This window comes from Rhinichthys klamathensis, unplaced genomic scaffold (assembly GCF_029890125.1).
Source record: "Rhinichthys klamathensis goyatoka isolate OS25496 unplaced genomic scaffold, OSU_Roscu_1.1 h1tg000090l_1, whole genome shotgun sequence".
In the NCBI taxonomy this organism is placed as follows: Eukaryota; Metazoa; Chordata; class Actinopteri; order Cypriniformes; family Leuciscidae; genus Rhinichthys; species Rhinichthys klamathensis.
The window spans coordinates 2,641,240-2,653,513 of NW_026606629.1; the positions used below are offsets into that span (position 1 = coordinate 2,641,240).

General features: G+C 39.8%; 1 protein-coding gene across 1 annotated transcript in view; it reads right to left on the reverse strand.

The window, feature by feature from the left end:
• The window catches only part of cbsb (cystathionine beta-synthase b), a 30,227-nt gene that overhangs the window by 14,226 nt on the left and 3,727 nt on the right, over positions 1-12,274 (reverse strand). The window contains exons 4-8 of the mRNA XM_056251822.1: positions 3,016-3,150; positions 2,523-2,602; positions 2,190-2,394; positions 1,355-1,446; positions 951-1,076 (exon numbers count right to left, since the gene is read on the reverse strand). Of these exons, the coding sequence (XP_056107797.1) occupies positions 951-1,076; positions 1,355-1,446; positions 2,190-2,394; positions 2,523-2,602; positions 3,016-3,150 (638 nt within the window). The remainder of the gene's footprint in view (positions 1-950; positions 1,077-1,354; positions 1,447-2,189; positions 2,395-2,522; positions 2,603-3,015; positions 3,151-12,274) is intronic.

Here is a 12,274-nt window from a genome sequence, read left to right on the forward strand (position 1 = left end):
ACATTCTCTCTGTGGCTTAAAACGAACTCTGGTGCGATTAGCTCTGTTAGTGCAGTTAATTTGAAAAAGTGTGAACGCTGCCATCTGGACCTTGGTGCGACACCAAACAAGCGGACCGAGACCCACTTTCAAAACGAACTCTGGTGCCGTTTGACTGAAATATGACCACGGACCAAAGACATCTAAACAAACCAAAAACAGGATGTGATGTCACAAGATCCCTAAAAAGAACCGAATGCTCAAGCATACCTGCTTCTTGTCATTTTGCAATGTTATTCATTACAGTTCAGTACACTATTTCGTGCAGCAGATCTTGTTTGTGTGTGCAACAGAGGAATTCCTGGTGCTATTTTAACTCCTTTACACACAAGCCATTCATGAGTTCTCAGCTAGTTAAAATACCACCATATGCATGCACATTCAACAGTGCATTTAGCCCAACAAATAGAATTGTTTTCCGTAGCAGTTCCGTAGCAAATTATGTCACAAAAGCTGGGGTCTTTTTTTTCTCGCTAGGGTCTGTGTTAAAAATAATAGTGTGAATGCCAAGCGAACCAGGACTAAATGCATTATTTTCTTTTTTGTTCCGGACCAAAAGAACCAAACTACAAATGTGAACACATCCTTGGATACATATTGTTTTAAGCCACAGTAGAGGCAATAGTAACTATGTACTTCAAGATTATGTACAAAAATATTTAAATAACTGTGCATCATTTCTAAGTAGCTTGTCTCTATACAGTATATGGGATTTTTTTTTAACAATTTTGCTTTAAAACTACCCTTATTGGTCTAGGCTAAATATGACAATAGGTTGGATGGCAACCACTGGAAAGGCATAACAATTTTAGGAGATAACATTTAAGGTGGGTCATTTGCCATCAATAAACATCAGGTACAACTACAGTATATCAACTACATCAAAACCTACTCTGCAAATACACACTTACAGATCTGTCCAGAACAGTGGGGATGAAGTCATATCCAATGCCCTCCACCTCATACTGAGTCTTATCAGTCTTATTCAGCTCCTCCGGCTCAGCAAGGATGGAGCCCTCAGGATCCACTCCAACTATCTGAGGAGAAAAGATGTAAACACATTATAGGCAGTGTCAAAATAAATGCAAGTGGAAACAAGTGTCTCTCCAAAGTAACGCTTATTCAGAATTCCTTTGAGTAATAACTATGATGTGAAAAAAAGCTAATTTAAAAAAAAAGAATACTTTAAGAAATAGTAATAAAATATAAATGGCAAAATACTTAAAATCAGGTAAAATCAGATAAATAAATAAACTAAAAGATACCATGTTCATTGACAGCTGTATCAAAATACATGAACCAATCTGAGTCTCACCTTGATATCAGGGCATTTCTCCTTCAGCTTGCGGGCGATGCCAGTGATGGTGCCACCAGTGCCAGCTCCAGCCACCAGCATGTCTATTTTTCCTACAGAGGGCAAACACAAATACGTGGCTTCAACATTAGTCATATGCAGTGATTCTTGACCTTTTTGACTTTTTCTTTAACCTTTTGTCAATATTTGAAGGCCCTATTATCTAGGCCATATTGTCTGATGTCAGCTGTTGTAAATCAACAATATGACTGTAATATAACTGGGTAAAAAGAAATGATTTCTCAATTTTAATCAATTCTCATTTTGAAGAACCAATATCAATTCTTAAATCCCAAGAATTGATCTTTTAGTCTATGCTGAGCAGAAACAGAATTATGTACTTGTAAAGTTAGTATTATCACTTTTTTATAATGAAAATTCCTTGGGTGTAATTTAAGTGTTTGTGTACAAATCATTTAATTTTTTGACCTTCAATATTATAGTGTAGTACCAACAGACTTTCTGTATAGTTTACAGCATTAGTTTTCCTTGAGAAAATTGGCCATGTACTGTATCTGATTTATATTCAAATTAATCAACATCGAATTGAAAGCTTGAGAATCAAAATCAAATGGAGACATGTTTATTTGTGTCACAACCCAGCCCTACTAAATTTAAATAATTGTAAGACTGGCTTACTTGGGCTTACTGGGAGTTTGGGGCCCGGGTCCCTGGTTGAGAACCAATGGTAAATTATGAGCTTTTTCATAAAAATAATCCAACTGACTGAAGCGAGAGGTTAATGATTAATTTAGAAAAAGTCACAATGTTGCTTCTACACAAATTCTAGAGTTACCGTCACACTGGACAAGAATCTCCTCTGCAGTGGTGTCATAGTGGGCCAGGGGGTTGCTGGGATTACGGTACTGGTCCAGAATGTGAGCATTAGGAATCTCATTCTTCAAACGCCAAGCCACACCCACATGAGACTCAGGAGAGTCAAAACGGGCTGAGGTAGGGGTACGAACAATCTCTGCACCCAGAGCACGGAGCACGTCCACCTGGGACCATGCAAGGACATGAAACACATGACTATCCAAACACACATTCACACGCATTACAAATAGACAGAAGTCTTCAGAAATCAAGTGAATTCACACCCACACCATATTTATTTTCATAATTTCACCTTTTCCATGCTCATCTTTTCAGGCATAACAATGATGCAGCGATAACCTTTTACTGCTGCTGCCAGGGCAAGTCCAATACCTGAAAAACAAAACATTTACATTTATTCATTTAGCAGACACTTTTATCCAAAATTCAACTAGCTTCAAGTGCTAGCAATACCACGTTTCAAACATGGTCCAGAAAAGTACAAACTAGAACAAGGAGGGATATAAGAAATAGTGAGAGCATAGAAAAACATTTGATTTTTTTCTTATCCATCAGTCTCTATCACGATTTAAGATCAATAATCTTCACGTTCGTTGATTAGTGAATGTTAGAAATGTTGAATAACCATTAGCAGACTATATTTGTACAGTAATTCTTTGACTTTGGTGCCATACTAGTTGGCACATGACATGTTTAACTGGTCCTCCAGCATTCCAGTGTCTGGATTAAACGGAATGGAACAGAGGCTGTTTCTCAACAGTTAAAAACAACTAACAAACACACACCTGTGTTTCCTGATGTGGGTTCAATGATAGTGTCTCCAGGTTTAAGGATGCCGTCTTGCTCAGCATCCTCTACCATTCGCAGACTGATTCTGTCCTTCACACTTCCACCGGCATTGAAGAACTCGCATTTAGCCACTAGACAATGATAGAAAAAAAAGAAAAACACATTCATAACTTCAGAAACCATCTTTTCCATTTAGGTATGTTGTCAATTCCAAATCATTAACGTGTCACTTAGATTATAAATTCAAACATCACTGTATGTGTAGTTTCTTTATAATAGGAGTGTATGGGGCAGAAGCTAATTTTATTTGTTACAGCACTTTGATTATTTCTGTCCAAAAATGTGCTTTAGCTTTACAGCTGTAAAGCCCGGCTCGATCGGCCCAATGGAGGCATCCGATCAGTGGGTGAAGGTCTCTGCGTGTTACTGTTTTCTCGTGGCAAAGTATTTTTGATTAAATGCAATACATTTCTCATATGTATTCTCTCGTTATTTCATCTGAACTCCATAAATGGTTTTTAATGATATCTGTGCATCATTAAATATAAGCGAATGTTTGAATATTCCTTTAACTCTTTACTGGAAATAATGTCAAAGTCAGTTAGAATAATCAAATGTAAGAATTTATTATGTCAGGTAAACTTATTCCAATTTCATGATCAGTTCAAAGATAATCATTACAAAACATCAAATGCTCTGGAATAAAGAGAAGAAATGCGAACCCGACATTTAAGAAATACATGAAGCTGAGAGACTCGGCCTCTCTCAGCCTCACGGGCTCATCTGAAGTACAGAAAAGGCCAAGAGCCCCTTGCTGCATTTCATTATATAGACAGACCCCATTTCATATGTAAACATGAGTTCACAGTAGAAATTCACCTTAAAGGACAAGTTCGGTATTTTACACTTAAAGCCCTGTTTCAAGATCGTTTCTGATGAAATAGAACGGTTAACATTAAAATGTGGACAGATGCTGCTGTCCCGAGAAATTTCGGTTTCTGTGGTTGCACCTCCCCCCCACCTCTACAATGGTTGCATAGGTGCACTGGTTGATATACATAGAAACAATTTGCTAACAGTGGGAATTGGCATTGAGTTAACACCTTCTGAGAGCAGGAGGGTTTAAACATCCACCCTCCTTTGTGTGTATGTTATCTCTAAACTCTTAAAAACTCTTAAAATTACCTTTTGTTTCACTTATTTGGAAATGAGACATTTGTACCAGTCGCACTGAGAAATTTCAAATGATACCAAACATGTATAAAACTTTATGATGATTGTTCACATTAAAACCATTTAGATTCTTGGGTAATCTCTGCAAGAGTGCAGAATGAGGGGGAGAAATGTAGATTAGGATGAGGGAGGTGAGAGCTTCGTCTCAGTGCACGAGGGGGAGTTCAAATGTTAATTTTCAGCAAGATCCTTTGTCCACTCGTTCCTCAACCACTTTTTCCCTACTTGATTCAAGTGTTCATCTGATTCAAATTCAGATAAACACTTACAGTCACAGTAAGACGTTTGTTGTAATCCTTGAGATGCAACTCAAAAATTGACTTTGCAATGTTAGCATCTGTAGAGGCTTTCAGAGGGCTGTGTTCACCTGCAGAACACCCGGTCTCACCAGGTGTATGTAGCTTGAGTTCAGCAGGATGAATGGGTTCAGGTTTTCTTCCTGTGGTCCATAGAGTCAATCTGGACCTTTGTGACCATTGTTCAGTTGACGTTTCATTTCTTCATGGAGAACCTTCTGCTTCTGTGGCACCTTCCCCATGACGATAATCTGTCCCTTCTTGACCAATCCAGTCACCTCCAGCGGCTCGGTTGTCTGGACAGACCTCAGTGGATGAAGGGTTTCTCCTTGGTTCCACACTGCTTTGCGTGAGACGCCTGAAAAGCATCTTAAAGGGGTCATATAATGCCATTTTTGTACAAGCTAATATGATTCTTTAGAGTCTAAATTAAAACTTTGTAATATACTTTAATTAAAAATTCTCATTAGTATTGTAAGAAAACACTTATTTTACCTGGTCAAAAACAGCTCTGTTTTCAGCACGCCGTTTCAGTGCATATGACTTTAAATGATCATGAGCTTTGCTCACCCCGCCTCTCTGTTCTGTGTACACCGTTTGTAACACAATAACCATAACGCGTTGTTCATTATAGACATGGGATTATGAATTATATTGAGAACGTCGTACATAGAAAACATGCCGTAATGTACCCTGAGTGTAAACCTTAGACGCATTCATTGTGAAGCGTGCATCTAGCGATTTGCAAAGATTAATATAAATATTAAAGGTTAATAAAACGTTACACTCACTTCAGTTATTTTGGAGGTTCAGCAGGAACACGAATAGCTGGTACCGGTCCAGGAGCAGCTTCTTAGCAAAACCAGCTTTATACTGACCCTCGTTTATAAAGCAGTCTGGTGTGTGAAATGATTTGCGCAAATATGAAATCATTGACGTTGCTCGTGGGGAATATTCCCTTCGAAAACAAACTCAGCCACTGCGTCTTCAGCGGTTCGGATTTAGGAACATTAAAATGACTGCTGTGTTCGTTATTACACCCAAGAACAGAACACCACAATCGCTTAGACGCCATTCTGCTCATAGACAGTGCTCCAGCATATCAACAATGACCGCGCCGGTCCACGCGGACTATGATTGACAGCTGGCTCACGAGCGAGGGCGGGTCTGTGTTGAAACGCGGCTGTCATTCAACAATCGTGGGAGGGGCGTGCGAGCTTGTGACGTCACAGGCTCGAACGGCTCGATTTGAGGCAGGGGAAAACATATAAGGAGATTAAAACAAAAACACTGGATGGATTTTTATCATTTTATGATGTTTGTGTACAGGCACTGCCAACACACATTTCAGTACAATCAACTTGTAAAAGTGCATGTACCATTATATGACCCCTTTAAATGTCCACTTCACGATTGAGCACTTATAAACTTAAAGCCGTAGGGAAATACATAGGAACACATAATGCAACGAAACAAAATCATGTCATGTTCAATATAAAATATCATGTTCATGTCAGCAAGTGCGAATGGTACATCTGGTCTCAAGTGTTTCTCAAGGTCAGGTAGGGTGGTCCCATTTTAAATATCCAATTCTTCACTACCACTGTGATGATGTTAAATGGTAGTGGAATTTAAATATTCTTGGCCTGAATTACTCAAAGGAAATGCAGCAAGAGGTCGGTGTAATCTAAACAATCAAAAAGATTCAATGCATTAATAAATCATATAATAACAATATTCAATCAAAAAATATGAAGAAATACATATGTATATATAATAATCACTGTTTGTTAAGGAATCTTCCAATGCAAGCCACCTATGCAGACATAAGTGACTTTGGACATGCTTAGTCATTCAAAAATGTAGATAGTTAATTCCTTGCAACAGTTGTGTGTGTGTCTGTGTGAGTGCGAGTGTGAGTGTGTGTGTGTGAGTGTGCGTGTGCGTGTGTTCTGGCTATGTCACAGTCGATGGCAGGGCTAAATTGTAAATTTTGTAATTGAAGCGCTCACACTTCAGATCTCTCCGGGTTTTTTTTTTTTGTGATGTTTCTGTTATTAGTGCTATGTTGAGAAATCAGGGCCCCTCTGATTTTCCAACCACCCTAATAACAATCAGAAAGTTAAAACATTTTGAAATGTAATAGCAGGTCTGTCTCTGCTTTATAATTTGCATCATCGATTTATGACTGTCATGGGATTAGCTTTACCCCCTATGTGGGTGAAGCTATCTGGATCTGTTAGTGTGAAGTTTGAATGTCTCACATTTGGGTTTTAGTCACATGGTCAGGGAAAGGATAAAAGAAGAATGTAGCTCTCGCTAGCTCTCTCTCTAAGATTAATGGTATAAATTATCATCATCTCATACATCTACTGTATTTTGTAACTACTTTAAATGTAACCATAACCATATTTGGTCATTAAACCTTTTCAATTACAAATAATGTGATAATGTGCTAACTAGTTTTGATTTGGTATTGACTTTGAAGTGCTAGCTATTGCAATACAATATTGTCACTATAGCAACGCTCTCCCACATATTAAGCTATTGTAACTGTGCTTATTTCCATCGTTGGTATAAGTAGCAGTGGGTGGAATAGACAAGAAATGTACAGTTTTCTACCATCTTGCTGACAACGTTTCTTTAGTCATTCAGCAGTCTTGCAGACTGAACCCCTGCAGGAAATCCACCCTTACACAGGTAACTCATTGTACAGGTAAATCAGTGGTTCTTAACCAGGGGACTGGGCCCACTAGGAGTCATCAGTACATTTCCAATGGGGCTTTAAGTTATCTTTTTATTTTAATTTATTTTTTAAAAGTGTGAATTCTAGACCGAATCATAAAAATAAAATATTGACTGCATTTATAATGAATACACATTTTTGTAGTTATGCCGAAATGTAAGATCAGACCAGAGGACACTGCCACACCTGCTGCCCTCTCCACTACCTTCACTTTCTCACACACCCCTCGCCTGACCGGAAGGGGTGGAGGTACTGGTGTGCTCATCTCAAACGGCTGGAAATTTGATCCTTTACCACCTCTGTGTGACAACAACTCATTTGAATCAGATTCAATCACCATCAATAGTCCTATTAAAATCCATTTTGTAGTTGTATATCGTCCCCCAGGTCAACTTGGCAGTTTCTTGGAGGAGCTTGATGTGCTACTCTCATCCTTCCCTGAAGATGGTACTCCTCTCATAGTTCTTGGAGACTTCAACATCCACCTAGAAAAACCTCATGCTGCTGATTTCCACACCCTGCTTGCCTCATTAGACCTCAAACAAGTATCTACTGCGGCTACTCACAAATCAGGTAACCAATTGGACCTTATTTACACGCGCTACTGCTCCACTGACAATACACTGGTCACTCCGCTGCACACCTCAGATCACTTCCTCCTCGCTCTCAACCTCAACACACACTCCTCCACAGGTCACCTTTCGGCAGAACCTACGCTCACTTTCACCCTCTCGCCTATCCTCTTTGGTCTCATCCACACTTCCTCCACCTGATCAGCTCTCAACACTAGATACTAACAGTGCAACTGATACTCTTTTCTCCACTTTAACATCCTGCTTGGACAACTTCTGCCCCCTTTCCTCCAGGCCAGCCCGCGCCACACCCTCTGCCCCCTTGTTATCTGATGTTCTCCGCGAACATCGTTCTAAACTCAGGGGTGCAGAGAGGAAGTGGCGCAAATAGAAAGATCCTACAGATCTTCCTTCTCTGCTAATATCTCTACTGCTAAAATTACTTCCTATTACAACAAAATTAACAATTCTTTTGACTCTCGCATGCTTTTCAAAACCTTCTCCTCTCTTCTCAACCCTCCTCCTCCATTAACCCTAACTTTTCAAAACCTTCTCCTCTCTTCTCAACCCTCCTCCTCCATTAACCCTACCAGCTGACGATTTTGCCACATTCTTCATAGATAAAACAACCACCATCAGCGGCCAATTTACCAATCCACAAACTGACACACACATTTTACCAGCGGGAACCGCACTCCAATGGTTCAAGTCTTACCTATCAGGTAGGTCCTTTAGGGTGTCGTGGAGGGGTGTGGTGTCTAAGACCCAACATCTAGCTACTGGGGTGCCTCAGGGCTCAGTGCTTGGACCACTTCTCTTCTCCATCTACATGACATCACTAGGATCTGTGATTCAGAAACATGGCTTTTCCTATCACTGCTACGCTGATGACACACAACTCTACCTCTCATTCCAGCCTGACGATCCAACGGTAGCTGCTCATATCTCAGCCTGCCTGACAGACATTTCTGGCTGGATGAAGGACCACCACCTTCAACTAAACCTTGCAAAGAAAACTACTTGTGGTCCCGGCCAACCCAACACTTCATCACAACTTCTCCATTCAGCTAGGCTCGTCATCCATAACTCCATCAAGGTCAGCCAGGAACCTTGGGGTTGTAATTGATGATCAATTGAACTTCACAGACCACATTGCTAGAACTGCCCGGTCATGTAGATTTGCCTTGCACAACATTAGGAGGATCAGGCCCTTCCTAACAGAGCATGCTACACAACTCCTTGTCCAAGCGCTTGTTCTATCCAGACTGGACTATTGTAATGCTCTCCTGGCTGGTCTTCCGGCTTGCTCTGTCAAACCTCTGCAACTGATCCAGAATGATGCAGCCAGAGTGGTCTTTAATGAGCCAAAGAGAGCACACGTCACTCCTCTCCTCACAAAATTGCACTATTTGCCAGTTGCCCCTCGCATTAAACTCAAGTCACTGACGTTTGCCTACAGAACAACCACTGACTCTGCTCCCTTTAACCTAAACTCATTCCTTCAGACTTATGTGCCAGTAATATCTGCAAGCGAATGTCGTCTTGTGGTACCATCTCAAAGAGGCACAAAATCTCTTTCTCTGACCTTTACCATGACTGTTCCCTGCTGGTGGAATGATCTGCCTAACTCAACCAGAGCTACTGAGTCCGTAGCCACTTTCAAGAAACTGCTGAAGACACATCTTTTTCAGCAGCACTTGATCCAGTAATCAGTGTTTCCGCTACATTGATTCTGCCGTGGCGGGCCGCCACACCTAAAATCATCCCGCCACGGCTGCAGCTTCTCAGTGAGGTCCGATATTGTGCATACTATTGTGTTAGTTAAGCCCCACTAAAGGCATACAAAACATTGTAAAGCACAATAAAGTTTTGGCACTAGGCCTATATTCCAAGACTTCTAAAGTCATTCAATAGCATAATGTGAGGTAAAATTAATATTTAAGTCGTTAAGTTAAAGTTAATGGAAACTCATCTCTCCTCAGTCATTCTCCATTCAGCATTCAAACAGCGCGTCGCGTTCGGTTACGACAGTAACACGACGACACTCTCTTCAAGATCAATGTTCCCATTATTATACTTTATTTGTAGATAAAGGTCTATGGTTTGCATAAATTGACTTTATCTGGCTGGGGTTTATTGCCCTTTCTAAGTAATATTCCTTTCTCCCGGGTGTCTGTTAGATTACAGCACTGGAGTAGAAAGCACTATGAATTGTTCTTCATGCGCACTGTAACTGAAATTTAAAACTGTTAAAAGAAAAGGCTCAATAAACTGTTGGATAGATAGATTATATCTATCTATGCTTAGTGTATTCTCTTCTCTTTGTGCTTTGAACTTTTCAATGCGAAGCGCTGCACGCTGTGACTTCGCGTTGCTTAAAGTGCATCATTCTGCGCACGGGATGCGCATAATCGCTTTGCCGCTCTTATTGGAGCCTTTCATATTATAATACCTAGGGGAGGTTTAAACACCTGGGGCAAGGGGGCGTGGCCATGGGAATATCACTCATGGGCCACGCCCCCTCTCCCTGGGGAAATGGGCCTGCCACCACAGCTGGAAAAAATCATCGAGGAAACACTGATACTAACACTTTATCTTCTATTCTATTTTTTTTTTTTTATTTACATGGACTGCGTTAGACTAAACAGAGGGGTCATAGCACTTGCATATTGTTGTCTACTGTTAGTTTAACTGCTTTTGTTGTTCTCATTTGTAAGTAGCTTTGGATAAAAGCATTGCTAAATGAATAAATGTAAACGTAAAATGGAAGATATTTTATCAGGTAGAAATTTTGAAAGAAATATTGATGGGGCCTTCGAATATTGTTGTGGACAGTGGGGTCTTGCAGTCAAAAAAGTTGAGAGCCACACAAATAACTTTGGGTTATATATACGTACCTGTTTGAAATATTTATACAGCAAATACACGGTGCACTTAATTCGATGGAAAGCATTTACTGTCCAACCTGAACCTCCCCTCCATCCCAACGTCACACATGCAAATATGTGAAATATACACCAACTCAGACGCATTTAGTCAGCTAATTCTACATCTGTATTGACAAAGCCTGTTGGCTCAACTGGCCAAAGGGTAATCTTGTTCACATGAAATCGCTAGACGTATTGAATCCCCATTATGAAGCTCATTAAAAAATTTAGGATCAAAAGGCTTTGACTTCCACACAATAACACTTTCAAACAATGTTCGTTAAACCAAAGAGGGGCTTAACTACAGCCCTGCAACACTTTTGACCCAAGCGACTAAACTCGCTCACCTTTCACAAAAGAAAAGAATGACTGCCGCCATTTTGTGAGCCTGGTTTTGTCAAAGAATTTTGAGTTTCAATTTAGGTCCTTGAGTACATTCTGACTGAAAGTTTTTGTTCCAAACCAAAACAAAATATACAATGCAACAACCTGGCCATGTGAGGTATGCATCTGCTGCAACACGCAATGCATTCCTCTCTGCAGGAACTACTAAGTGGTATTTTGAAGGCCTTTGATTTTATCTGAGGAAGATAATTGTACTTTCCAGCAGATAAAAAAAAAAAAAAAACCATTCTATACAGTATGAACGTGTGAAGTATGGATGGATGTATTACATCTGTCAAGCTGTCACTGTTATGTGACCTACAGTGTCAGTTGCATTGCTTTGCTGCCATTCACAACTTCTCTCCCATGGCCTCATGGGTCATGGGATAGTAAAGTGTTTATTGGATGCGTACTTCACAATTTATGAAATGGTAGGCAAAAAGTGACCTATTAGTACTGCTGAGATTCTGAATTCAGACATACCATTTACATACGGTTTCTCACCTACCACGTAGTAGGGAAGTATGCATATTCAGATGCAGCTTATTTCTAAAAATACATGGTGTTAAATGAGTAGTTCACTTCAGAATTAAAATTTCCTCATAATTTACATCATCCAAGATGTTCATGTCTTTCTTTCTTCAGTCGAAAAGAAATTAAGGTTTTTGAGGAAAACATTCCATGATTTTACAGTGCTAGTGCAAGATGAGCATTTGTGGTTAAAAAGTATAGATTATTTTATTTTTATTTTTAAAATGACCGATCGTTTCGCTAGATAAGACCCTTATTCTTCGGCTGGGATCGTGTAGAGCCCTTTGAAGCTGCATTGAAACTGCAATTTGGACCTTCAAACCGTTCTACCACATTGAAATCCACTATATGTAGAAAAATCCTGGAATTGTTTCCTCAAAAACTTAAATTTCTTTTCGACTGAAGAAAGACATGAACATCTTGGATGATGTGGGGGTGAGTAAATTATCAGGAAATTTTTTATTCTGAAGTGAAGTACTCCTTTATCTAAGTGCATGTGATTTAAGTAAATAAATAGGTTCATGAACTCAAAATGCTTGAATGAACTGTGACTCAGTACAGTAAGT